General features: G+C 37.4%; 1 protein-coding gene across 1 annotated transcript; it reads left to right on the top strand.

The window, feature by feature from the left end:
• The first annotated feature begins 482 nt into the window (after nt 1-482).
• Nucleotides 483-24441, top strand: LOC128021528 (ceramide glucosyltransferase). Its single transcript, XM_052608802.1, has 9 exons — nt 483-696; nt 6224-6365; nt 16097-16199; nt 17633-17734; nt 17853-17965; nt 18406-18584; nt 19100-19186; nt 19429-19615; nt 20818-24441. Exons 1-9 carry the CDS (start codon nt 599-601, stop codon nt 20986-20988), a joined length of 1182 nt encoding a protein of 393 aa, XP_052464762.1. The 5' UTR covers nt 483-598; the 3' UTR covers nt 20989-24441.
• The last annotated feature ends 539 nt before the right edge of the window (nt 24442-24980 follow it).

Here is a 24980-nt window from a genome sequence, read left to right as displayed (position 1 = left end):
CCATGACAGGGCAGGCGGTGAGTTCCTGGATTCCATGACAGGATAAGTCGAGCGCTCAGGGAGTTCAGCTGAAATGTGACCAGTAACCAGTGCTGGGCGAGGCGGGAGAGGCTAGCCGCTTGAGCCCCAGCCGGCTGCCGCTGGTCGAAGGTCCACTCGTTGAAAAGTTGGGCGCCGCTGATTGGTGATAGCCCCATCCGTGGAAACATAAGAAACATAAGGAGAGCAAGAGATTGATTCCTAATGTCAGTTTAATGTCAGCTCTCCCCCACAGGAGCCGCCACTGCTTGAACTTAATGGAAAATAAACTAGTATCTGAAAAGTAAGTACTAGTAAAAGGAAAAAAAGATACTAGTGTAGCTTCTAGATTAAATGCTACAACGGCTTGCCATACCCACCACGACCGCGGTTCATCTACTCGGCCCCACCCGTTTACGCGTCTTCGCTTCAGCTACGCGCTGATTCCCCGCAGACCCGCCCACTTAGTTCAGTCATCTGAATGTGTATGTATGTGTGTATGTGTGAGAAAGAGCGAGAGAGATCTTCCAGCATTAGGGCCGACCACTGAGGTGTCATCGCATCCGGACACAGGACAGTCATGGCCCTGCTTGATCTAGCCCTGCAAGGCTTCTCCATCTTCGGCTTCGGCTTGTTCATCGTCCTCTGGTTCATGCACCTCGTGTCCATCATCTACGTGTAAGTGACTGCGGCATCATTGATTTGAGAGAAACCATCAAACGCGACGTGACGCCGATCGCAAGCTTGCAGCGTAGACCGATCCATTGATTGTAACGGGAGCGTTGTAGCATGTCGCGTCGCGTCGCTGCGTTCAGTGCAGATGGGGTGTCTTGCTAACAGGAACACTGGTTTCCTCTTCAGCTCGGTGTTACTGCTACTGCGTGAAAATATATTTATATCTATCAACAAGTTCATATTGCTAGCACCATCAGCTGGCGGGGGATGAATTAATAGTTAATAAAACGTCAATCATACACGCATTAGCATCCGGCTAGACTTACATTAATCTCTTTTTTTTTATCGCTAGCGATGATAGTTAGCATAGCTACTGCGCACTGTTCGTGTTATTTTATTCGGTACTTTACAAAGTCTAACGGGGTTTTTAAATCACGCGGGGGTTTAATTTCTCAGGAGGCTTTTATTAATTGTCTGTGGTGAGAGTCAGAGATGTTCCAGCTTCACTAGACACCCGGCTTTCCTGGTTTAATGCCATTTGTTTATATTAAAATGGTTTTGTTTGGGTTAGTCGTGTTTAGAAAACCTGTCCTCACCAACACGATTGTTTACCATTGATATATACCATTGAAGTTTTCTATTGAGATAACCAATGTTTATTATTCATAACATACCATCCCCCATTTTATTATCTCATATCATATAAATTTGATTGATTATATATGTATACATTTATACATGTATATCCCAATTATATTGTAAAATGGCATCAATAACCCATAGACAGTGTATATCTATATATATATATATATATATATATATATATATATATATATATATATATATATATATATATAAACTACAGTTCAAATGTTTGGGATCAGTAATGTTTACAGAACCTACAAAATACAGAAAAAAATTGTGAAATATTATTATAATGTAAAATAATAATTTGAATATTCATGATATACATAAATTAAATGTAATTTATTCCTGTGATGAATAAAAAGTTAAAAAGAAGGGTGTTTATTTAAAATAGAAACATTTTCTAACAATATAGGCGGTTTCATCACAGGAATAAATTATATTTTAAAGTATATTAAAATAGAAACCAATATTTTATATTGTAATAACATTTTGCAATGTTACTGTTTTTTTCTGTATTTTTTATCAAACAAATGCAGCCTTGGTGAGTATAAGAGACTTATTTAAAAAACATTACAAGTCTTACTGAATCCAAACTTTTGCTCAGTTGTATGTATGTGTATATAAGTGTGATTCTCTGACTGAAGGCTACAATGAACTGAACTTTGTAGACTAGGGAGCTTTGGGAATTTCCTCCACCTGCAACAGTGTGTCATGTGAGTCGGCTTGGTTTCTGTCATGCTTTGATCCGACTACAGAATAACCCACACGTCGCATTCTGAAACCAGGCTCATTCACTTTCAGCGTTCTGGTCTGAGTCAGGCTGATCATGCAGGCTCCTGTTGTTTGTGTCCGTCTTACATAATTGTTTTTGGACATTTGCAAACTCCCAAATGCTGTGTCCTTGTTCACCCGCTAATGCAAAAATGGCCAGGCTTCGGGAAGAGGTCGCCTCGGGTCACACGACACACATTCTAATGAGCCTTAAGACGTCAGTTTCCTTTTTTTTTTTATCATGCATTTCGAAATGCTTATACTGTAATATTTATTATTTTTCTTCTCTGCTCTTGAGCTTTTGGTGTATAGTTTTACTTTTGAAAGGACTGAATTCCCCGATCAGGTTGTATGCTGAAGTCAACTGCTTTCTTTGTAACAGTTATGTTGCTTCCTAGGCCCAGATGATATATTTTTGTGAGTGGACAATGGTCTGTTATTAGTATTTTCCTTTATATGTTGAGAGTCGAAGGTATTTAATGGACCTACTTTTAAAATCACAAGGAATGTGTTTGCAACCCAGTTTTGCCAGCTGTAGCGTCCACAGAAAGTAAGAAAATTTAGTCTTTTATATTATTTTTTTTTTTTATATTGTTTATCTGGTTGGGTAATTGTTCAGTGGCAGTGTCAGAGATGTTAAGAGGGAGAAATACAGGTTGGATGATGTAACCGAGAGGCTCTTTGAGTCCCGAGTACACCTAGTTTCAGTAGTGAGCTGTGAGGATGGTGTGATGCCCGTCCTTTGGGAACCTCACCCAAGTGGAGTCCTTCCTCGTGTGCCGTGTTTCCTGTTCCTCGGCTCTGATGTTACTCCTGTGGTATGTGACATTTGACCCAGTGTGATGATGGGATGTGTTTAGTAAAATATCTTTATGTAATCCTTCCTCTTTGCATGAAGTCGGGAAGTTGCACATATCTTCATGGCTTCATGTTGGACTGCCACAAAGAGAAAGCACTGATTGCAGTTGGGACTGATTGACGGGAACAGATAAGTTCACTTAAGGTTTTAATTAGATTTTCACAACAGCTCTATATGAGTCTTTATTGAAGTGAAGGTTCAGACCAAAGGTTCTTTAAAGCAAACTGAAGAAGCATAGCTGATGCATACTGAGCACTAGCATATGACCGTTTATTACGCTGTACTTTAGAAATGTGCCGCCCACACACAAATCTCACATGTATTGAGGAAATAATGCTTTATTTTAAAAGCTGTTCCTCCGCCTTGGGGCATCCAAGGAAGTGAATTCCTGATGGTTCATTAAAATTTAGTCATTGTTATTTTAGGAATGTAGTCTTTGAGCATTGTGTAGTGGTGTTGCTTCCCAGTCCGCTAATGCTGCGAGGCGGTGAGATGAGGCCGTGTTGCCCCCCATATTTAATAGAGCGTGAGAGAGGAAGACACCTCCAGCAGGAGCAGCTCTGGCGTGAACTGATGAAGAGCTGCTGTAAACACATGTGCAGAGGCCTTCCTTTCACTAACATCTATATTACATATGATTTTGTCGGTCATCTTTTTTAATGAACATTTAGGTTAGGTGCCTTATGTAATGTGTATGTTTTAAATATATGACCAATACTGATTCTTATGTCTAAGGGTTTGGTAACCGATATATAACAAAAATAATAATAATAATAATACAAATAAATGTAAACTAAAACAAACAACAGCAACAGCAATAGTATTTTTCTTTTGAGCCACGTTTCACTTTTTTTCGACATTCGTGATTGTTGCATTCTTAGTGGCAGTCGCATGTTCAATTAGAAAATTGGTCGTAAAGCCTTACTCCCCACTTATTCTCTCTCTCTCTCTCTCTCTCTCTCTCTCTCTCTATATATATATATATATATATATATATATATATATATATATATATATATATATATATAATATAGCTCCACACAAAACAAATCTTCCAACAATACATTTTAAATAAAAGCATACGTTTTTCCAGCGCTAAATACCATACATTTTTTTTTTATATTTACTATATTTACAGGAAACGTGTAAAAAAAATACATTGCTTTAGTTAATAATTCTATAGTTTTAGAATTAGAACACACCCAAAACTTAAATTGGATAAAAAAAAGGTATACACATGATCATAACTCTGCAAATAAATGTATTGTTTTATTTGGGATGGTCGAAAAGGCAACTTATAAGAAAGCTAAGAGTGCTATGTATTTCTCACTTAAGAGAAATATTTGCTAGTTAGGTTGAATAATACAAAAACAATTGGAAACAACAAGTTAGTTTCCCAAATTAAGCAAATGCCATTTATTTCTAAAAAAACAAATGAACCGATAACCGATTATGAAGAAACGTTTGATTAGCTGTAACAAATATCGGTTCAAATGATTATCAGTCTTTATAATGTACATATTTATGTATAATATGATTTTATGCTTATAGTCTGAATTGGATTTGGACAACTGTTCTGTACACTGATTTTAATCGGTTAGTCAGGCAATCAGTTGATGCAGATATTTTCAAAATGGCCAAATATCTGCAGATTAATCAGCCTGGCAAATATATATCACATCAATAAGCACTAATGAAAATGGCAGTTTAAGGAGTTTTAGCTGTCATTTTACTTTTTTTTTTTTTTTTTAATGCCCAGTCTTGGCATTAGATGGAGCTTGACATGTTGTTTGAAATTCCAGAGAACCAACAGTGATGTTTCTGCAGTCAAGATACACTGCCAAACCAAACATGCTCAGACAGATAAATCTTTCTTCCAGCTTTTAATGCCTACTGCTGTCTTGGAAGCTTCTGTGCTTTTTTTCTGTGGAGTGCTGGCAAGTGTTTCAGGAAAGACTCCAGACCCTTCAGACAGAAACCAATGAGAGGTGCACAAGTGGAGCTCCTGAGAAGCAGAGGGTGCTGGAATTGCTGATCAAATCGCTCAATTTTAAAATTTCTCTATAAACATTGACACGGTTAACTTGACATTACCTGAGCACTGTGCCATCAAACAAGACATAACGTGAACACGAACAGTTCTCTGAACTGACATATCTTTAGTAATGAAACTGCAGTAACTTGGAAATTTCTCTATAAACATTGACACGGTTAACTTGACATTACCTGAGCATTGTGCCATCAAACAAGACATAACGTGAACACGAACAGTTCTCTGAACTGACATATCTTTAGTAATGAAACTGCAGTAACTTGGGAAACTAAACCAGTTTGATCACGTGATCACACTTTCAGCTGCCAGTCAAACTGCAAACAAACAGTTGATCACTGTTTGAAATAATGCGCCGTCGCACTGCATGCCTGTGTGCTGCAGCCTTAATTTGGTTACTGCAGGATGCTTGCAAATAGAGTCCCTAGGATTTGACTCAATGTGTGCAACATAGACCTGGTTCTTGTGTCTTGTTGTAGTGTCATTCACTTTGATATTTTTTTTATTGCATCACAGTGTTTATCTCTGTAAAAGGATTAAGATTAATTCTGATCATAAATGCACCGGAATGTGCAGAGATTTAGATTTATTTCCTAGTGCCAGCCCATTGTCCCCAGGATCACAAAGAACCATCCTGCACAACAGAAGCACCATAACATCCTGTTTTACCCTGTGGACACTTGAAATGCACTAATAATTTCTGAAATGCAATTATAAAATGAATGCATTACAATATTGAGTTACATTATTTAAAAAAAAAAAAGTAACAAATTGCTTTACTTTATGGAAACAAATGCTATGTTGCATATCTGTTACTTTTCTGATCTGGGCTGGGCTCATTTTTCTCTCTTCATCAAAAAAAAAACAAAAAGACAAATGTTATCTTTAAAGTAAATTTTGCTTATTGGTATCATGGTTGAATTGGACCATCAAAGACAAATGGGGTAAAATACATAAAGGATGAACATTTTTAAATACTGCAGGTTTGCATTTGCACTGTTTTTATTCATTTTGAGGAATACTGAATCTGTTTTTGTGCTAGTGAGATGAGTAAATGCACGTTCACATGTAGTGTAGAGCTACTGTACAGTAACCTCAACATGAGCTATCAGTCAGTAAATGGGAAATGCATGCATATTGCATAACCCTCAACACTGAAATGCACGGTGTAATAATAAAACATTCCTTCTCTCTCCTTTCAGCCGTCTGCATCTCAACAGGAAGACCACAGAGAAGGTGCCATACAGCAAACTGGCTGGTGTGTCGCTGCTGAAGCCCCTCAAGGGAGTGGACCCCAATCTCATAAACAATCTGGAGACATTTTTTGAGCTGGACTATCCCAAGGTACCTTCCGCTAAACTCTTTGACCTTTTCGTTGCTCGTGCTGCTGTTTCAAGTTGCTGATAGTCACGTTCATGTCATGTTGTTGTTGTTATTATTATGCATTTGCTATTATGTGTTTGAAACCCATAAGTACAAAACTTCCTAAATTGACCTAAATTAGCTACGGACAGAAATTATGCTTAAAACTGTGTGGGGTGTGAGGAGAGGTGTGCTATTATCTTTCATGCAGTCAAACTTATTTTTTGGGGGTAGAAAAATTAAAGTTCACATTTAAAATTGAATAGCATTTTCAAGTTAAAGACGGAAATATAAGTCTCATACTTCAGTAAGCTTTTAAAAGATTGTGTCAAAACACGTGACCCGTTTTCAACCACACTTTTTGATTTAGCCGGCTGATACTTGTACGTTATTACTCATGTGTACCACTCTTGGTGTTTTTTTTTTTTTTTTTTTTTTTTTTTTTTTTTTTTTTTTTACAGTTGTCAATTTTCATTTTTGTCCTTTCACATCCTGTCAAAACCACTGGCATGTCTTGTTATCAGGTTTGCGTGGTATTTTGACCTTTTAAGGACTTTTGCAATGGCTTCCTGTCTCTTAATTAATGAAACACAATCTGAGTAGTCTGATTTTGTGTTTTACCAGTGGATGAAATTTGATCGAGTCTTTCCATTGTTGAGTTTGCAACTCAGGTCTGTTGCACCCTGATGATGAAGATGCTGGGCAGACGACATGGCATTTGTCTGTTACACACTGCTGCTGTTTTCCCACATTGCTGTCATTTATGCGTCATCTGTGTCTTGGTTTTATGTTCTCTGCAGTTTGTTCCTTGTTACTAGAGTCAAGACGGCACTGCTGTGATGTTTTAAAACAAAGAGGGTGAATTGTAGCAGGCCACCAACATAGAAAGCAAGAGATGCTGATACAAAGATGAAACAAAACAAAACCAAATTTCCAGAAGCACCGCTGCTTTGTTTTTATGTAAATAAAGTTTTTTTTCTCTGTTTACAGGATATTCCTCTCTGACATTCTTAAGGCACTGACTGGAGAGTTTCATATTTGAATAGGTGTTCAAATTTTCCTAGCAAATGTATGTATCTGAAGGCCGTCCCAAATATTCAGGCCTGAGCATTGTGAAAGGTAAAAGTGGACCTTAATGAGGTACATACAAAACATGTCCAGGTCACGTTAATTAAGACCTTATATTTTGCATAAAGAGACTAAAGCCGACTTTTAGCATTTTGCCGTGATTTCAGGATCCCCACAAGTTTTCATCACTGTAATGACACTTTCATCATATTTTAACATTTTCAGTGTGCAGAAAGTTTGGGGTCGGTGCAATTGTGTAATGTTTTGAAACAAGTTTCTGCATTTATTCGATCAAAAATACAGCAAAAACAGTAATATTGTGAAATGACTCTTTTCTATTAGAATATATTTTTAAATGTATTTCTGTGATCAAAGCTGATTTTTCAGCATCGATCCTTCAGAAATCATTCTACTGTGCTGATAAAAAAAAAAAAAAAAAAAAAAAACCCTACTTATAACAGTTTTTAGATTCTGCATTAAGCTTTATTTTCTTTCAGCAAAATATCACATTTATTTTTGTGGGAAATGAGACCTGGCCATGTTCTTCATGAGTTTCACCCATCAGGATTTGCTAAAGGCGGCAACTGTTCAACAGTAATGAAGAGGTTAGGGCAGACGTGATGGAAACACGCAGGGTGCGTCCCCTGATAATACATACTCATCTTTGTTGCTGAGCACTGCCACCGTCTAATTACAGTGTTTCTATTTTGCATCGTGACTTGAGCACAAAGCTTTTGAAAAAATCACTGATGCTTTTCTAATGAGGAGCTTTTCCAGGTGTGGCTGCTCTGCGAAATAACCCATTTACCGTTGGATGATTGTGATCTGTTGTAAGCCATCTGTCAGAGCTCCTAAATTAAAAATGATCTGGCATAAACATGCAATTCCATGACCTTCTCTGGACAGAAAGTCCAGTCCCCTCAATTTTTTTCTGATGGTATTATAGTTTAAAAAATCTTGATTGCTAGTAATGCACTGCATATAGTTCTATGAACCTAAATTTAGTATATTTCAAATGCTGTAGCTGAATCAGCTAGGTTTTCTGAGTCATTTTAAAATTTATTTTCATTAGACTTTTATTGTATTACAGTAAAAATGCTTCACTTTAATATAAATATATATCATTGCACTTGGGTCTTTTAAACATGTTTTTATATCAGACCCTACAGTATTTCATACCATATTTATACAAATTAACTTCAGAAAGCTTGTTTGCAATGTGACTAGCTAACTTAAGCTTAGCTGGCCTGCGCTAGCCTGCAAAAACTCCCTATAACCCTGCATTCTCATTTCCATTTTACATGCGAGTTCTCTGATTGGTGGATTATGCTTTGGGATTATGGGTAGTGTAGTAATTCAGCAATTGAACAATTACATTTAGTCATTTTTTTAGACTCTTTTATCCAAAGCGACTTACAACTGGGTGATACATAAAGCGATTCTTCTTAAAGAGGCAAACAAACAAAGGAAGTGCTTGTAATACCAAGTTTTAGACATTGTTCAAATAAATACAAGGTAGAAAAAGAAGGAATAAATCGTGTTTTTTTTTTTTTTTTTTTTAAAGAGATGAGTTTTTAAAATTGTATGTAGCATTCCAGATAGGGGTGAGGAGATCATTCCACCAGCCAGGAATGGTGAACGAAAATGTTCTGGAAAGTGATTTTGAGCCTCTCTGTGATGGTACCATGAGGTGTTGCTCTCTAGTCGATCTCAGACTTCTGGAGGGGATGTAGATTTGTAATAGTGAGTGGAAGTAGGCGGGTGCTGAGCCTGTGGCTGTTTGCAAGCATCAATGTCTTGATGCGAGCCGCAAACGGTAGCCAGTGTAAGGAAATAAAGAGAGGTGTAACATGAGCTCTTTTGGGTTCGTTGAAGACCAGTCATGCCACTGCATTCTGAATCATTTGTAGAGGTCCAGCTAGAAGAGTATTGCAGTAGTACAGCCTAGAAATGACAAGGGCCTGGTCAAGAAGTTTTGCAGCATGTCCGCTAGAAAGGGCCTGATCATTCTGATGTTGTGCAATGCAAACCTGCAAGATCAAGCAGTACAATGTGGTCTTTTGAAGTCCGCTGGACATCAAAGGTTACACCAAGATTTCTGACTGAAATTGATGGAAATATTGTAGAAGAGCCTAGCTGGATGGAGAAATCATACTGTACAGTTGGAGTGTCAGGGAAGACAATAAGCTCAGTCTTTGCCAGGTTGAGCTGTAAGTGATATTCTTTCATCCATGCCAAGATGTCCGCCAGGCAGCCTGAGATACGTGCAGCTACCGTTGGATAATCTGGTTGAAATGAAAGATATAGCTGTGTCATCAGCATAGCAGTGGTAGGAGAATATATGTGCCGGTATGATTGGACCCAGTGATGTCGTGTATATGGAGAAGAGGAGGGGTCCAAGAACTGATCCCTGAGGAACCCCAGTGACAAGTTGATGTGCTTTGGATACCTCCCCTCCCCAAGACACCCTGAAAGACCTATCAGTGAGATAGGATTCAAACCAGTGAAGTTTATATCCCTGTGATGCCCAGTGATGAGAGGGTGGACAGGAGGATCTGGTGATTGACCGTGTCAAAAGCAGCAGATAGATCAAGCATAATAAGAACTGATTTGGAATCAGCTTTTGCAATCCGCAGGGCTTCTGTGACTGACAGTAGTGCATTCTCTGATGAATGGCAACACCTGAAACCTGACTGTGAAAGAAACAATTATGTCTGGTTGAAAACAACTCTTTCGAGGGTTTTTGCTATGAATGGAAGGAGAGAGACAGGTCTGTAGCTATCTGTAAGAGAGGTGTTTAATGTAGGTTTTTTGAGCTGTGGGCTTACCTGAGCCTGCTTGAATGCAGTCAGGAAAGTGCCTGTGAGGAGAGATGTATTGATGTGTGTGAGTGTTGATAAAAGTGTAGGATAGATTGCCTGGAGGAGGTTTGAGGGGAATCGGGTCTAGAAGGGCATGCTGTAGGATGGCTGGAGAGGAGAAGTTTTGATATTTCTGCCTAAGTGAGGGGACAGAAGGAAAGAAAAGGTAAAAACCCACTGCTTTTTTCATTTGCCGCCTCAAAGAAAACGCCTCTGTACAATAATGTATACATATAAATCCAGTCATTACTTTCTCAATCAATCAATTTCTGCATTATTTTTATGTGACTAAAGGCAAAACCTAAGTGATGATTCATTGTTTCTTAGGATCTATAGAATAATCTTTAGACTTTCACAATGAGTCACGATCAAATGAAGGTTGAGGTTTCTGTAGTTTAGTAGATCGAAGTGTTGATTGTGGTGGATAAAGCCCTGTGCTCTTCCTGTGCTCCGCTCAAGATTCGGGCCATGTGATGTGTGTGAAGTGAGATGACTGGGTACATTATTTCTGCAGTGGTGCATTCAGACAGTCTGCTCTGTTTTCCCACACATCTCTTTTTGAGCAGCACATATGTTGATTCTTCCTCCAACTACTGCTCTTTGTTGGGTTGGAGAAGTGGTTCCACTCTTTAGGAGTCTACCTTGTGAAATTTCAAGTGAACAACAGGAGGGGAAGATTATCTTATAAAGCGTCTTCTGTGAAGGAATCCGATCTAATCATCTAGATCTAGAAAATATCCATTTGAAATCATTTCATCTCAAGCAGATTCCAAACCAAGTGATTTCCCTGTCTGCACTGCACGTGAAGCTACTACTGACGCCACACAATCACAGCCAGTCAGATGTTTTGTGTTCAGCCTTTAGTTCAAGTCCCCTTGATCTGACTGGACAAGTGTTTCATTAATTTATTCCTTATTTGTGTTCCAGACAGTCTGTATGTTTCTCAGTGACACGCAATGCTTGTTTCAGTTTTTAATCAGTTTGGAACTTTTTCCCTTATTTTAGCCAAAGATTTTGTATTTTTATTTATTTTATCTTCTTTAATTGTATAGTACATTTTAGGATATTGATACATTTTATTTGTAAAATGAAATATCTCTTCTCGACTATACAAGCCAATTGTGCATCAACATTATTTTTCATTTTTCTAGGAGGAAGTCTTCCTCAGTTCTTTAATTCAGGTCTTAATCAGATCACAACAAGCGTAAATGCATCTTTAATTTCATTAAATTACATTAAATAGCTTCCTTCTTTTAAGCAAATAGCATAAAGCTTTTGCCCATTGCAATTAAAAGAGGAAGTAAAATTTTTGGCCAGTTTAAAAATATGAATTGCTTTCAACAGCTATGCCAATAGCAAGAGTCCCTTCTTTTACAGCAGGTTTATTCCTGACTTAATTCCTGGCCATTGCAGGCATTGCAATTTACATATTTGTTTTTGACTACCGTGGAAGATGAATTTTGCAAGACACATACTTCATTTGTACGTGTGCTTGAAATCCTTGAAAATGCTTGAATTTTAATTTTGTGCTTTCAAGGTTTGAAAAGTCTTTCAGAAAAGATTCTATGGCATTTTCATTTCATCTCTCATATGGACAGTGTGTGAAAAAGTAGCGTTTATTAGCGCAACACTGTTTTATGTACAGCCGTTACCAGGTAAATCACATTTATTTCTGGCAGCGAACAAATGTGCATTTTTCAGTCAGCCCGTCTGCTGTTTTTGTTCAGAACCATGCGAAAATCGACCCGTGTGTGACCCGAAGCTGTGTCCTCTAAATTAAAAATATTTGTTAAAATTATTTATTTTCATGTGTCATTTTAAATGTTTTCTTGTGTCTTAGGCCCACTCAGAATACGAATAAAGAACTGTAGATTTATTTATTCATTTAGTAATTCGGCCGTTGGCAAATCTACAGTTCATCCTTTTGTTCATTAAATATTTTGGCTGGTTATGAGCATTTATGCTTTCTACTACCAATAGGAGTGTATGACTCTTAGCTCAGATTAACACGTATATTACAGCACAGTTTGTTCAATTTATTTTGCCTAAGTTACAGCAGGAGTACACAGGGGTTGCATTGCAGTGGTCAGTCAAAATCAACTTCCAAGTGAGTCTGTGCTAACAAAGTAAATGTTACCAGGAATTTTAAATGACGCACAAAACAGTGGAATGTGATCTCGATCTGCATGTCATGAGGGCCAGATGTTCAGCTGCTGAGAGCTGTTCAGATTTATCACATGTAAAATTTCTACCACACCCCCAACCAAGTAACAAACAGTGCTAAACGTGCACCCTTTTTTTTACGTTTGGCTGCTGATTTGTTCGGTTGTTTGGTTAACCCCATATCAAATAATTTCCGGCTGTCATGTGCTGATTGCAATCTGCTTGTACTTTTTCTCAGATAAACATAGAGTTCCATCCTAAACATCAGTGTGATTTAACATGCCTTAAGGACATTCAGAAACACGTGTTCACTTGGGGTGTGCGATGTGGAAAAAAATGTAACATGATTTCTTTTCTTTTTTTTTTTTTTAAGTATCACAATTGTCTGTCATGTTGGTTTTACTATTTTGTAAGTTGTCTGTCATTACAGCCAAACTAATTTCCCTGTTATAAACACCAAGCCTTTCAAGGTAACAGAAAAAAAGATTGGCAGATATTTAGGCCAAAGAAGTTTTTTTAATAACAAAGATAAAAGAATGACAAAAATGCACATTACAACTACACACAAAAATATAGACATAAAATAACAATTTCAGGTACAAAAGGTGTATTTAGCAGGAGCATTCAATAAATTTAATGAACAAATATAAAATAAAACACTATATAAACTGATTCCTAAAGCAGCTGTATTATATTTCTTCAGTCAAGACCAGTGAGTGATTTGTATTTTGTTGCTTAAATAACGTTAAAGCAATATTTCACCCAGATATAAAAAATATTAATTCTTTCAATGTTTTTTTTATATAGTGTTTTATATTTATACTACTATTTACTCACTCAAAAGTGGTTTTAAACTTGAATGAGTTTATTTCTTCTTCTGAACATAAATGCTATTTTGAGAAACACGTGCAAGACCAAACTGTTGCTGGTCCACGGTGACTTCCAGAGTATTTTTTGCTACTATCAAATTCAATGTGGACCAGCAACTGTTCAGTTACCCACATTCTTCAAAATATCTTCTTTTGTGGTATTAGTATATTATTTCAATTTCACAAAGAAATCTGTAAGAAATGTCCAAGCAATAATAAAAGAATGCGTTAAATTTATAATTTGTCATAAATCTAATTTTGTAAAAAACAAACCATGAATCGAACGGTGAATTCAAAATCATGAATTGTATCGTGAATCGTTACATCCCTAATATTTACTGAAGGTTTTGTCGTTTGCCAAGCTGCACATTTGATTTGAGCAGTGGTTTCATTAGCGTGGACGTCATAAAAATGGCCGTAGGTGACCTGTGCATTTTCTAGTGTAATTACTCCTTTTACTATACAAACATAGGTCTTCCTCCTTTTACCTCTTATGTGTTTGAGATTGTAACCAAGCTAACCAAAGTATAAGACAGTCATGTAATTATAACGTAATCTGGTTACTGAAATTTCATTACCGCAATGTTGTCGCAACCAAAAAAAGTGAAATTCCTGGATCCCTTACCACAACATAACTTTTAACATTTGTCGGTTAGTAATTGTGTCATTGTGGCATCAGTAGTTTAACCTAATTCATGTCCTCATCTGCTTAATCTACATTGTAATTCAAAGACTATTTTAAGGCGAATCTGGATAATATTATTGGTTTTAATATTATGGAAGTTGTCAGTACAGACAAACTAATTTCCCTGTTATATAAACAAAGCTTTATAACATAACAAAATATAAAATTAAAAGGAATGCCAGATATTTGTTAATAAATATTGTTTCCTCATGTAGATAAATGTTTTTTCATCATATATCTGGCTAAGTGAAGAACAAAAAATATCTGTGTATCGGGGCCTTTATAAATGACATCAAAGTGGGATTTGTTTGGTAGGTTTTTGTAGTTTTGTAGAACTTTCCCACTGCTTCTGCTTCATTTGTTCGTTCTTCTTCTATTGGATTGAATTACAGTCTTGTGCTACAGCGCCACACTGGTCAAACCGCGTTATTGCAGTCATTATGTTACATGAGATCTAAGGACTGTTTGAAACAAAAGTATTTGTCAGATGTTTTTATGGTCGTTGTTCATCCATACTAACAAGCACAAACTGTGATGATTTTGAATGTGTTGAGAGATAAAATATATCCCGTGCACTGTGTGAATCGTACATTTTAAGGTGGAATGACAAATAAGAATCCAACATAAAAAAAAAAGTATTAAAAAAAAAATAGTTTAAAATGATTGTGCCAATTGCATGCGTCTTGTTTTTGTCATTTTCATTATTTATTATTTCTATTTTTTTACAGTTAAATTGCTTTAAATATTTCTTTTTACTTGATAGTTATATTAAGCTATTTTTATTTAAACCTTGAATGCATATAAGTTACAATTCCTAAACACAAGCACTTCTATTTTGCTGTTTTTGACACACAAATGTCACAAGATCTGAGATGTTGAACAGTTGGATTTCCCCTTGCTTTCCACTTCACCTCTCTTTGGCACTAGTATTCATCTGTTATATTATTTCACTTCCTCATGTTTAGTCTGATGCTCCCTGATTCGGGACGGGTTGATCTCGGCTCAGTTCAGTGCTCCTGATTCTTTGCACTGGATCTAAATTGGAGGGCCTGCTCCCCAGACGCGTCTATAAATGTTTGAATGAGAGCCTCCCACTCTTTCAGCGTAGCACTTTTACCCTGCTCGGGGTCACTGTCGCATACCCACATCTCTGGACACACAGAAAAGGCCCTTTGTCTTTCCGCTCCTGTGTCCCGCGCCATAGCCATGGCAACATGGTCACTGTGGAGTATTATGAGGTGGCTGGAGGGGGACGGGGGTCTCTTGTCAGAGCGCAGGCCTGTTCTTTCTCACTTTGGCCCTGGTGCGAGTCCAAGCTTCAAATAGCCTTCCCTGAAAGCCTTTATTACGGCCTGCCACACTTTCTCGGTCGCTCAATTCAGTAGAGTGCACGAAGTTCAGCGTTGTCAGCTCAGACCAAACCAGCGAGATCAATTGAGATTGTTTTTTTTAATTGATTTTGTCCATGACTTTGACTTAGAGGTCAAAATGTCTCAAATATTTTTCATATTTTAACTGCTTCACTGCATGGTCTTCTTACCAAAAAAAAAAAAAAAAAAAAAAAAAAAAAAATATATATATATATATATATATATATATATATATATATATATATATATATATATATATTTTTTTTTTATTATTATTATTATTATATATTTATTTATTTATTTTTTTTAATAACAGAGCTCATTTACGTGTGTATATATATATATATATATATATATATATATATATATATATATATATATACGTAAATGAGCTCTGTTATGATCAGCCAACCTCTTTGCTCTTTGTGAAATAACTATATTAATGTTTTTCCATGATATAACCCCCATTAACTGTATGCCAGACTGATTTATCGGCAGTCATTATTTGTCTTCCTCACAATTACGCAGCGGTACAGAGCTTGTGATGTACTGTGGGTAATTGAACAGCATCTTAGAAACAGCCAGCATCAGTTTACATCAGCCTCCAAATGTATTATTGTGCCATAATAACTTGATGACATGTTCTCTTCTACAAACGGAGCGAGTTGCTCAACATGGTTTCTGCTTGTTTCCACAGTATGAAATTCTGCTGTGTGTCCAGGACCACGACGATCCAGCTATCGATGTTTGTAAGAAGCTGCTGGGCAAATATCCGAATGTTGACGCCAGGTTATTTATAGGTAAGTGTATGATGATAATCGGTTTTTATGTAACATGAAGGCAGTAATAGAGAGAAGTCGGGCAGTGTTGTGCTGAGGTGCATCTCTGGTCCCTCGTTTCGTTTAGCCGACGGTGTGCAGGGAACAGGCAGGGTCTCTGAGGAGCCCTGTGGGGAGGAACGTGGTGTCCCGTGTGTGCGCCGCAACCCAACTGTGTATATGCACATGTAGCTCTTGGAGTGGATATTGATTCTTGCTCATTAGGAACAGCTGGTGACTGGAGCGGGGGTCTCTCTGGGGTCCTGTTATCCCCCCCGCTGCCTACAGCCAGTCTGTCATGTGCACAAACAGTCAGGGGAGACGAGCCGTCCCAGACATGTCATCCGCTGCTTCGAATCAAGCTGAAGCTATGTTAGAAAACATGTATCGTCTGCGAGGTTGTGGTGCTTTACAAATAAACATCTTCATCTGACTGATGGATGCTAGACCTGTTACGATTAATATAATCGCTTGAGGATGTTTATTTAATCTGATCTTGCGTTATTATCATTAATCATGACTTCTATCATTGTGCATTTTAATTTCAAGTCAAATCCTTTAATCAAATATAATATGTAGTCTTGCATTTTAATTTTATTATTAAATATGACTATATTTCCAGAAATTCCAGTCATATTTTATATTGTAATTTGAAGTGGAATTGTATAACCATAATTCACTCCAGTTTCACGTTTGCATATTTCATTTTTGGCTGTTACGGTTTCATAATGTCATTTGGTTAACTAAAACTATTAAAATGGTTTTTGTTCATTTAAATAAATATACATTTTAGATTATAAAGTGAAAATTATTAATGGTGCCTTGGCAAATATTTTAAATAAAAAATGTAAAAAAAAAATACTAAAACTCAATAAAAATAAATGAAAGCTAAAAAAAAAAAAATTTATATCTCTCTCTCTCTCTCTCTCTCTCTCTCTCTCTCTCTCTCTCTCTCTCTCTCTCTCTCTCTCTCTCTCTCTCTCTCTCTCTCTCTCTCTCTCTCTCTCTCTCTCTCTCTCTCTATATATATATATATATATATATATATATATATATATATATATATATATATATATAAAAACTAAAACATTATTAAAATATTAAAATGCCTATAAAAGAGCAAAGTTAAAAATGAAACTGAAAATATCAAATAATCATGTTTTTATTATTATTATGTGATATTCAGTGCCTGTTGTAACACAAGTGAACCAAAAGAGAAATATTTCTTTAATATATTTTGATTTCTGGAATATTATTAATATTAATTTCATTCTAGCCTAAAACATCTGCAGCTGTAAATTGATAACCACACTTTCTTTTTTAAATAGACAAATTGTATGATGGTATGAGACAATCATTTACAGCCCTAATGGTAATTAATATTGTCATTTTATTTTCTCTTTATCTCGTTCTAGGGGGTAAGAAAGTTGGCATCAATCCAAAAATAAATAACCTCATGCCAGCTTATGAAGGGGCAAGGTATGAACTCGTCTGGATCTGTGACAGTGGCATTCGAGGTGAGTTTGCCCACATTATAATCTAAAACCAGTGAATACAGTTCTTCATTCCTACTGTTTCCTGTGAACACTTCATGTTTTCATGAGATTGTGCTAATCCTGATGTGATATTCAACAGTGAAGCCAGACACTCTCACTGATATGGCCAATCAGATGACGGAGAAGGTGGGACTGGTTCACGGTCTTCCTTATGTGGCAGACAGACAGGGATTCGCCGCCACATTGGAGCAGGTCAGCAGCCTTCACTAAGACCTTCTGAATTCAGTGCTGGAGACGTTTGTCTTCTGGATCAGGCTCTGGAAAGCTTTGATGCTTATCAACTCGTCATTGCTTCTAGAACCTGTGTATTATGTATTCGAGGGCCGTTCTGTCCTGTCACACTGCAATAAAACTGACACCTTGTGGCTGTATTTTAAGCTCCAAGTAAAACCCAATCACCAAATCATCTCTCGATCGATTAAATATTATATTAGTGTAGTAGATGAGCCATTATATTTAATAGGTGTTACAAAAACAGACTTCGAAGGCAATCTATCAGCATGTTAAACTGACAGCTCTGCGAATAAATAACTGTGTGAAGTGTTTACATGAGTAATACGATTCTTAATGCGTCATGTCTTTAGAGATGAATTATGTGGAGTATAAACACTGTCCTACATGGCTTCCTGCAGGTTTATTTTGGAACCTCACATCCTCGTTCCTACATCTCGGCCAATGTCGCGGGAATCAAGTGCGTCACGGGGATGTCGTGTCTCATGAGGAAGGAGATCCTGGACCAAGCTGGGGGGCTGATCGCGTTTGCTCAGTACATCGCTGAAGATTACTTCATGGCCAAGGCCATCGCAGACAGGTTTGCCAAACTCATTACATACCTGTACAGTGCTAATAGCTCTTGATATCACACTCCATCCGCTTACATTTTCTCATCGTCCTTAAAGCAATAAATTACAATTCTTTAACGCATGTAGCTCCAAAACTCTGCCTTTATTTCTTCTGTGAAACACACAAGCAGAATGTTCAAGTGTATGTTTTTAATAAGATGTCTATATATTTTTATGAATTTTTATTTATTAGATTTAGTTTATTTTGTTTTCTATTTTAGCACCTCAGATAAACTAAACCACATTTAGAAATGTTGCATTCATTATGAAGTGCATTTATTTCTATGCACAAATGTAATGTGTCTATTTAGAGTTTGAGAGTTTGGCTTTCCTGTGCCTTTATTGTGTGGAAAAGATCATCTCAAGGTCATGTGGGTGTGGAGCAATGAATGAAATATTCCTTTAATGTGTTCAGAATTGTATCTCTCAGTCTTAGATAAAATGCTTTATTTGTCAGTTCAGTGATGTGGGCTTTCTCTTGCAGGGGATGGAAGTTTTCCATGGCCACGCAGGTAGCCATGCAGAATTCCGGCTCGTACTCCATCGCACAATTCCAGTCTCGCATGATCAGGTACAATCGGCTTTTTATGTTCAGTACTGTTTTTGTGATGGAGCCACCTCTAGTGCATTGATGATAGCAATGCAGATGGTTTCCTGTCTTTTAAATTGCATCATAATACAGAGCATATCTTGATGCGTTTCTCAGAATAAGCTATCCAATAAGCTATATTTGGTGCTTTAGACGGTTACATTTCCCATTTTGTGGTGCAGAAATACTGCTGAGCTCGCCTCATTGTCCTCTGCTCTCTATAGATGGGGCAAACTGAGGATCAACATGCTGCCGGCCACCATCATCGAGCCCGTCTCCGAGTGCTTTGTGGCCAGTCTTATCATCGGCTGGGCCGCCCACCATGTCTTCCGCTGGGACATCATGGTGTTTTTCCTGTGCCATTGCCTGGCCTGGTTCATTTCGGATTACATCCAGTTGAGAGGAGTACAGGTGAGACGCTATTTCAGCTCCATTCTGCTACAAAACAACCATTTTTGTTGACAATCAAATAGGATAAAAGGATAAAGGATAAAATCAAGTCTTGCCCCATTGATTCTGGATGTTAATCCAATTCTAACTCTAGAATTCTAGAAACATTTCATGTTTGACAATCTATAAACCAGTCCCTCCAGAAAAACGCGATTATGCGATCGTTTGATTTAATGCATGATCAGCCAAAGGCCGCATATTTATGCGGGGTCGCATTTTTTCAAATACGCCGCTCTTTTGCTGCATAAATTACCAAATATGCGGGGCTAGCATGATTTCATAATCCCTGTATTTTCATTGCAAAAAACTCATTCTTAGCAGAACGTTGAAAAATGTTGCGTTTACTTCACACAAGTAAAGCGCCATTTTCCCCTATTGCCATGGGAACCTTATGAAGTGACGTAATTACGTGACATGTACGCGATCATCTGCAAACCCCGCGGTGAAACTTGAAGCGCGCAAATCATTCTTATTTGCCAACTAAAATAGCGCAAAAGAACGCGCGAAGCAGTTTCCCGATTTGTTACATGACAGTGGAGCCAAATTATATTGCGAGAACTTGCTAAAACTGCAGTTTGATGAAATAGAGAAAAAAAGGTGATTCCCCCAGCACCCCCTTCTCACTAGGCTACTAACACTGTTGTAGTTTCATTCAGAAGTTGATCCAACTTTACAGGTGTAAGATTGCACTTTTTTGTTACAGAACGGTACCAAAAACTTACAGTTGCAATTATATTAGTAGTATGTAAAATAATTTACGTTGCCATAAGAGATTGCAACTTAAATATTCTGTGATTTAGTATGCTCGCTTATCATAGGAAGTAATAAGAAATTACTCTTTAAATTTAGGTAGTAGCCTAGTGAGAAAAAGGTGTTGGGGGAATCACCTTTTTTTCTCTTTTTTATCAAACCGCAGTTTTAGCAATTTCACGCATATTCCATCGCATTTTTTAAGAAAACTTGCCGCAAAATCAAGGATTTTTGCTCGCGACAATCGCAAAAAAAAATCCGCGGTTTTCCTGGAGGGACTGATAAACAGATGGTTTTCAACTCTTTCAATCATCATAAATTGCTCTTCAAAGCCCAGTTTGATCTTGATCTTGAAGTGCAGCATTTGTCGGATCGTGTTGTGATTCTTGTCTTTCTGCTCCTTTTCCTCAAAGGGCGGCCCTCCGTCCTTCTCCAAGCTGGACTACGCAGTGGCCTGGTTCATCAGGGAGTCCATGACAATTCAGATATTCTTGTCCGCTCTTTGGGACCCCACCATCAGCTGGAGAGCGGGACGTTACCGATTGCGCTGCGGAGGTACAGCAGAGGAAATCTTGGATGTTTAAACGGCACCGTGTGCCTTGAACTATGCACTGATGTGAACATGGACACAGAACTGTGAGAAGACATGGGCGCAGATGGACAAACGAACTGCAACTTTCTTTTTGGAGTCGGGGGAGGGGCGGGGGGTATTCCTATTTCTGCTAGTTTTTAACCTGTGACTTCAGCAAATAGATTATTTATGTCCTTGGTGCTTTTTTTTGTTTTCCTGTGCGGTCTCTTAACAATTTGAGACCTCGTTCTAGATGAGCCAAAAGTTATGAAGAAGAAGAGGAGGTGGCGGGACTTCAGCTGGCATCAGTTACCATGATAAAAATGTATCCAAATTTAAGTTGTGCAAACAAGTTTAGTGCTGGTTTAACAGCTGTCTCGTGACATATTCATTTTATGATGAGTTTGAATGAACGGTACAGTTTTTAATGATGATCGTGAGATGGAGAATGACTGAAGCCTTTTAAAATGGCACTAGCCCATGTATGGATCACTTGCTTATCACAGTGTTGCTCTCAACATACAGCACTCTTGCCATATTTTATACATTTTTGGACTTCTGAATGCTCAAAACGGATCCACTCGGGTCCATTTTATGTTTACTGGACAGAGCAATATCTTCTGTAGAGGTAATATATAAGGAATTATGGTATACTGACGATCGATCCTGCAGTATTCAAACACGAGGTTTACTCCTCACCGTGATATCTGCAGATCAAATTGAGTGCCATTTATTGTTATCATTTTGGCATCTTTAATGCAGATATCTTCAAGGTCTTTTATCTTCCCGTGCTTCACTTTCTGCAGTAGTTGCTCTTGTACCAGGATCAGAGTTTGCTAAAACACATTTCCTGCCCCGCTGTTGTTTGTCTGAGAAGCTGTCAGTATTTTCCTGATGTTTGACTGGATATAAATGCATAAGCTCTCTGATCATTTCATCCATTGTCATTTCAGTTAGCCGATTAAACCAGATTCTGTATTGGCGTAAAGAGTTTGAGAAGTTCAAGGTTATTGGAATTTTATTTTTTGTAAACAATTTGGCATGAGTAATTGCTCAATTATTAAAAAAATATATATAAATATCTCCTGGCAAACGTGCATTCACACTCTGATACATTTCAAAATATGTCAGTCGCACACTGTGCTATTTGGATCTACTCAGTCATTCACCATTAACATATATATACTCTTACAGTCAAACAGTATTCACGAAACTATTGACCTTCTCCGTGTTCCCCTTGTTTTCCACGTTTTTTCTTGAGGAACTGCTAATTTCGGTTTTGTACTGCCAGCACTTTGTTGTTAAACCGCTCTCTCTGTATTTCCCTCATTTCTTGGCTCTTTCCTACTGCCATGCATTCATAAAACAAGGCGCTGATCGTGAAGAACCCATGCCAGCTCTGGCAGAATTGTTTCACTGATACTACTCTACTCAATCACCTGAACTGTTCAAGACTTGTTATTAATATAAAACCATTATATGTGATTCAGGTAAAACACGTTGACTTGAGCCGTGTGCATGTGTCTTCATATTCCATCAGCTGCCGTTTATGATGTTATAAACACTGTTGTAGCCCAATGCCAAACCATGCATTGTGTTTTTGTTCTGGTGTCGGGTTGTTCTTTCTAATTTGAAAGCATCTTATTTTGGTCTACTACTGAACACTTTGGGCTGACTATTAGAAGTAAACGTATGTTTTGTGCATGAGGCCACGACATGAATGCCATTTGTTCATACCATGGCAGTTGAAGTATTAACAGCTGGGAAGCAATCAGTTAGCAATAATCATGTGCATTATTATTAGTTTTACTGTATTCAGGCTGTGAAACGAAAGCAAGCTTCCAAACCCATTGACTTGTCCAGCTTTGGTAAAATAAACATTTCCGATTTTGTTGACCTTTATCATACCTCAGTGAGCCTCGTTCATGAAACACGTTTTGCAAAATCATTAAATAAAAAAACATTCTTCCATAAACTACATGGAATTAAACCATTATATTTAATAATTGGTCAAACTTCTTCTGTAAATTGGAGTTGGTTTACAAATTATTCAATTGAAGGCGACAATTTGGAAAAGAAGAGTTTTATGAATTATTCTGTTTGGTGTGCTAGTTTACGCAAACGTGGTTTTGCGAATTATTTTTAATAATTCTTTCGGAAATAGCTGCCCTGGATTGAATAATTGTGCAAAACCACTGTTGCAACGAATTTCGTAATTTCAATTTTTTTTATAATTTTTGCATTGGATTAAATTAAGTTAAAACCATTCTTGCATAAATGATTGCGTCGAATTCTGTGCTACTATTATAAAAGAAATGCTTTCAGGATGAATGTTTAACAAATTAATTCAGCGTTTGAATAACACCCGATGTGTTGTCGTTCTGCACCACTGGTAAAACTGAATGCACCTTTGCAAGAACATGTGACTGTCATCTTATCTGTAACACCACAGTAGAAACTAACATTTATTTAGGGAAGGCCAAAGCTGCCATTCAGTTCTTCAGTTCCTCTCTTTGACTTTCAACCATATCGGCTTATGTTATATATGTGAAATATTATATATTTGTCAAAACGTAACTTCACCTCAATTCCGAAAAGTCTACAATGCACTGTAAATCTCCCGTTTAGACTTTCCCCCTCTTTGTGTGACCGTGAGAGAATGCTGCTGAGTGCGTGTTTGCAGAAATATTGCCTTTTTTTGATAAGCCAATTCTGATAGGATTGTATTATCATAACGTTCTCTGTGGGGAACTGGACTTTTTTTTGTTTCCCATTAATGTACAGTTGTATGTTTGTCAGATTAACATGTTTTGTGAAAGACTGGTGACCCGGTATGGTGCCATGTGGACGTGAGAATATGTGGCTGTCCTGCATTTGCCGACAGCCGTTTGCTCAAAACCAGGAACACAAAAAAATTGAGAAACTCGGTCTGCGTCAACCGCATTGGGATGCATTTACAGGATCTGAAACAAATGTGTGAGCTGCCTAGACCGTCTCGAAATGTCTTGACACAAAGCCATTTTGAGTTTTAAGTGTCATATCTTGTGCTATGATTTAACATTACCACATTTCACTAATTTTAACGAAGTCTACAGCACTGGACTCAAAGCAACCGAGAGAAACCACTGCTACATGTTTACCATCCGGTCATCAGTCAGAGTATAGGACAAAAGTCTAGTTGTGATCCACATGTGTTTTTGTAATATGTACAGTTTATTTATGAGGTTTGGTTGATATCCATTACACACACTGCTTCCTAAGGCTTAAATTATCATCAAGTTGTACATTTGACTTGTTCCTTATGAGTTCTGTTCGATTTTTCTGCAGTGTAAAGGTATGGCTGGACAGACTTCGTGTTGTTTTGTAGATGTTGTGTACTGTACTCTTGATGCTGATTGCATAATTCACAGCTGGAAACTGTGTCATTACAGAGAAATTAAAGCTTTATCAAGCAATATAAAAAGTGTGTGTTTCCTCCGCTCCAATCTGTGTGTGATCCTCATGCTGGCGTTTCGAGTAGTTTTATTAGTTCGTGGCTGCATTAGCAGTACAATAGTTCCTTTCAAAGCAATGCAAGTCAGTTCCCTGCCACTCTTTTTTTTTTTTTTTTCTGACTTCCTGTGTTTGAGTTTCTGTCATCATTCATGCACCACATCACATGTCTGAAACTGTCAAATGCACAATAAGATTTACTTGGTATATCATTCCAAGGGAGAGGGAAACCGGAATGTGATTTTTAAAATAGAGTTAGTGCTTTCCGCACATAATAAAATATAATTTTGTAACTAAAACGTGGAAATATTCTGTTGTTTTTACTTATTTGCTTGGTCAGCGTCATTGCAGATTTTGGTTATTTTGCTGTTTTAGGCAGTAAGGACCTTTGAAATTACAAATCATTTGTCAAAGTGATATGGACAATGTAATGTGGTCAAGACCAGCCTGGAACTACTTAATGCAACATGTTTTTATTAAAATAATTGCACACCTTAGAACGTTCGTCAGCCA

The sequence above is a fragment of the Carassius gibelio genome, chromosome A10 (assembly GCF_023724105.1).
Source record: "Carassius gibelio isolate Cgi1373 ecotype wild population from Czech Republic chromosome A10, carGib1.2-hapl.c, whole genome shotgun sequence".
Taxonomy (NCBI): domain Eukaryota; kingdom Metazoa; phylum Chordata; class Actinopteri; order Cypriniformes; family Cyprinidae; genus Carassius; species Carassius gibelio.
The sequence above is the reverse complement of the archived record's forward strand: the minus strand, read 5'-3'. Positions and strand labels throughout refer to the sequence as shown.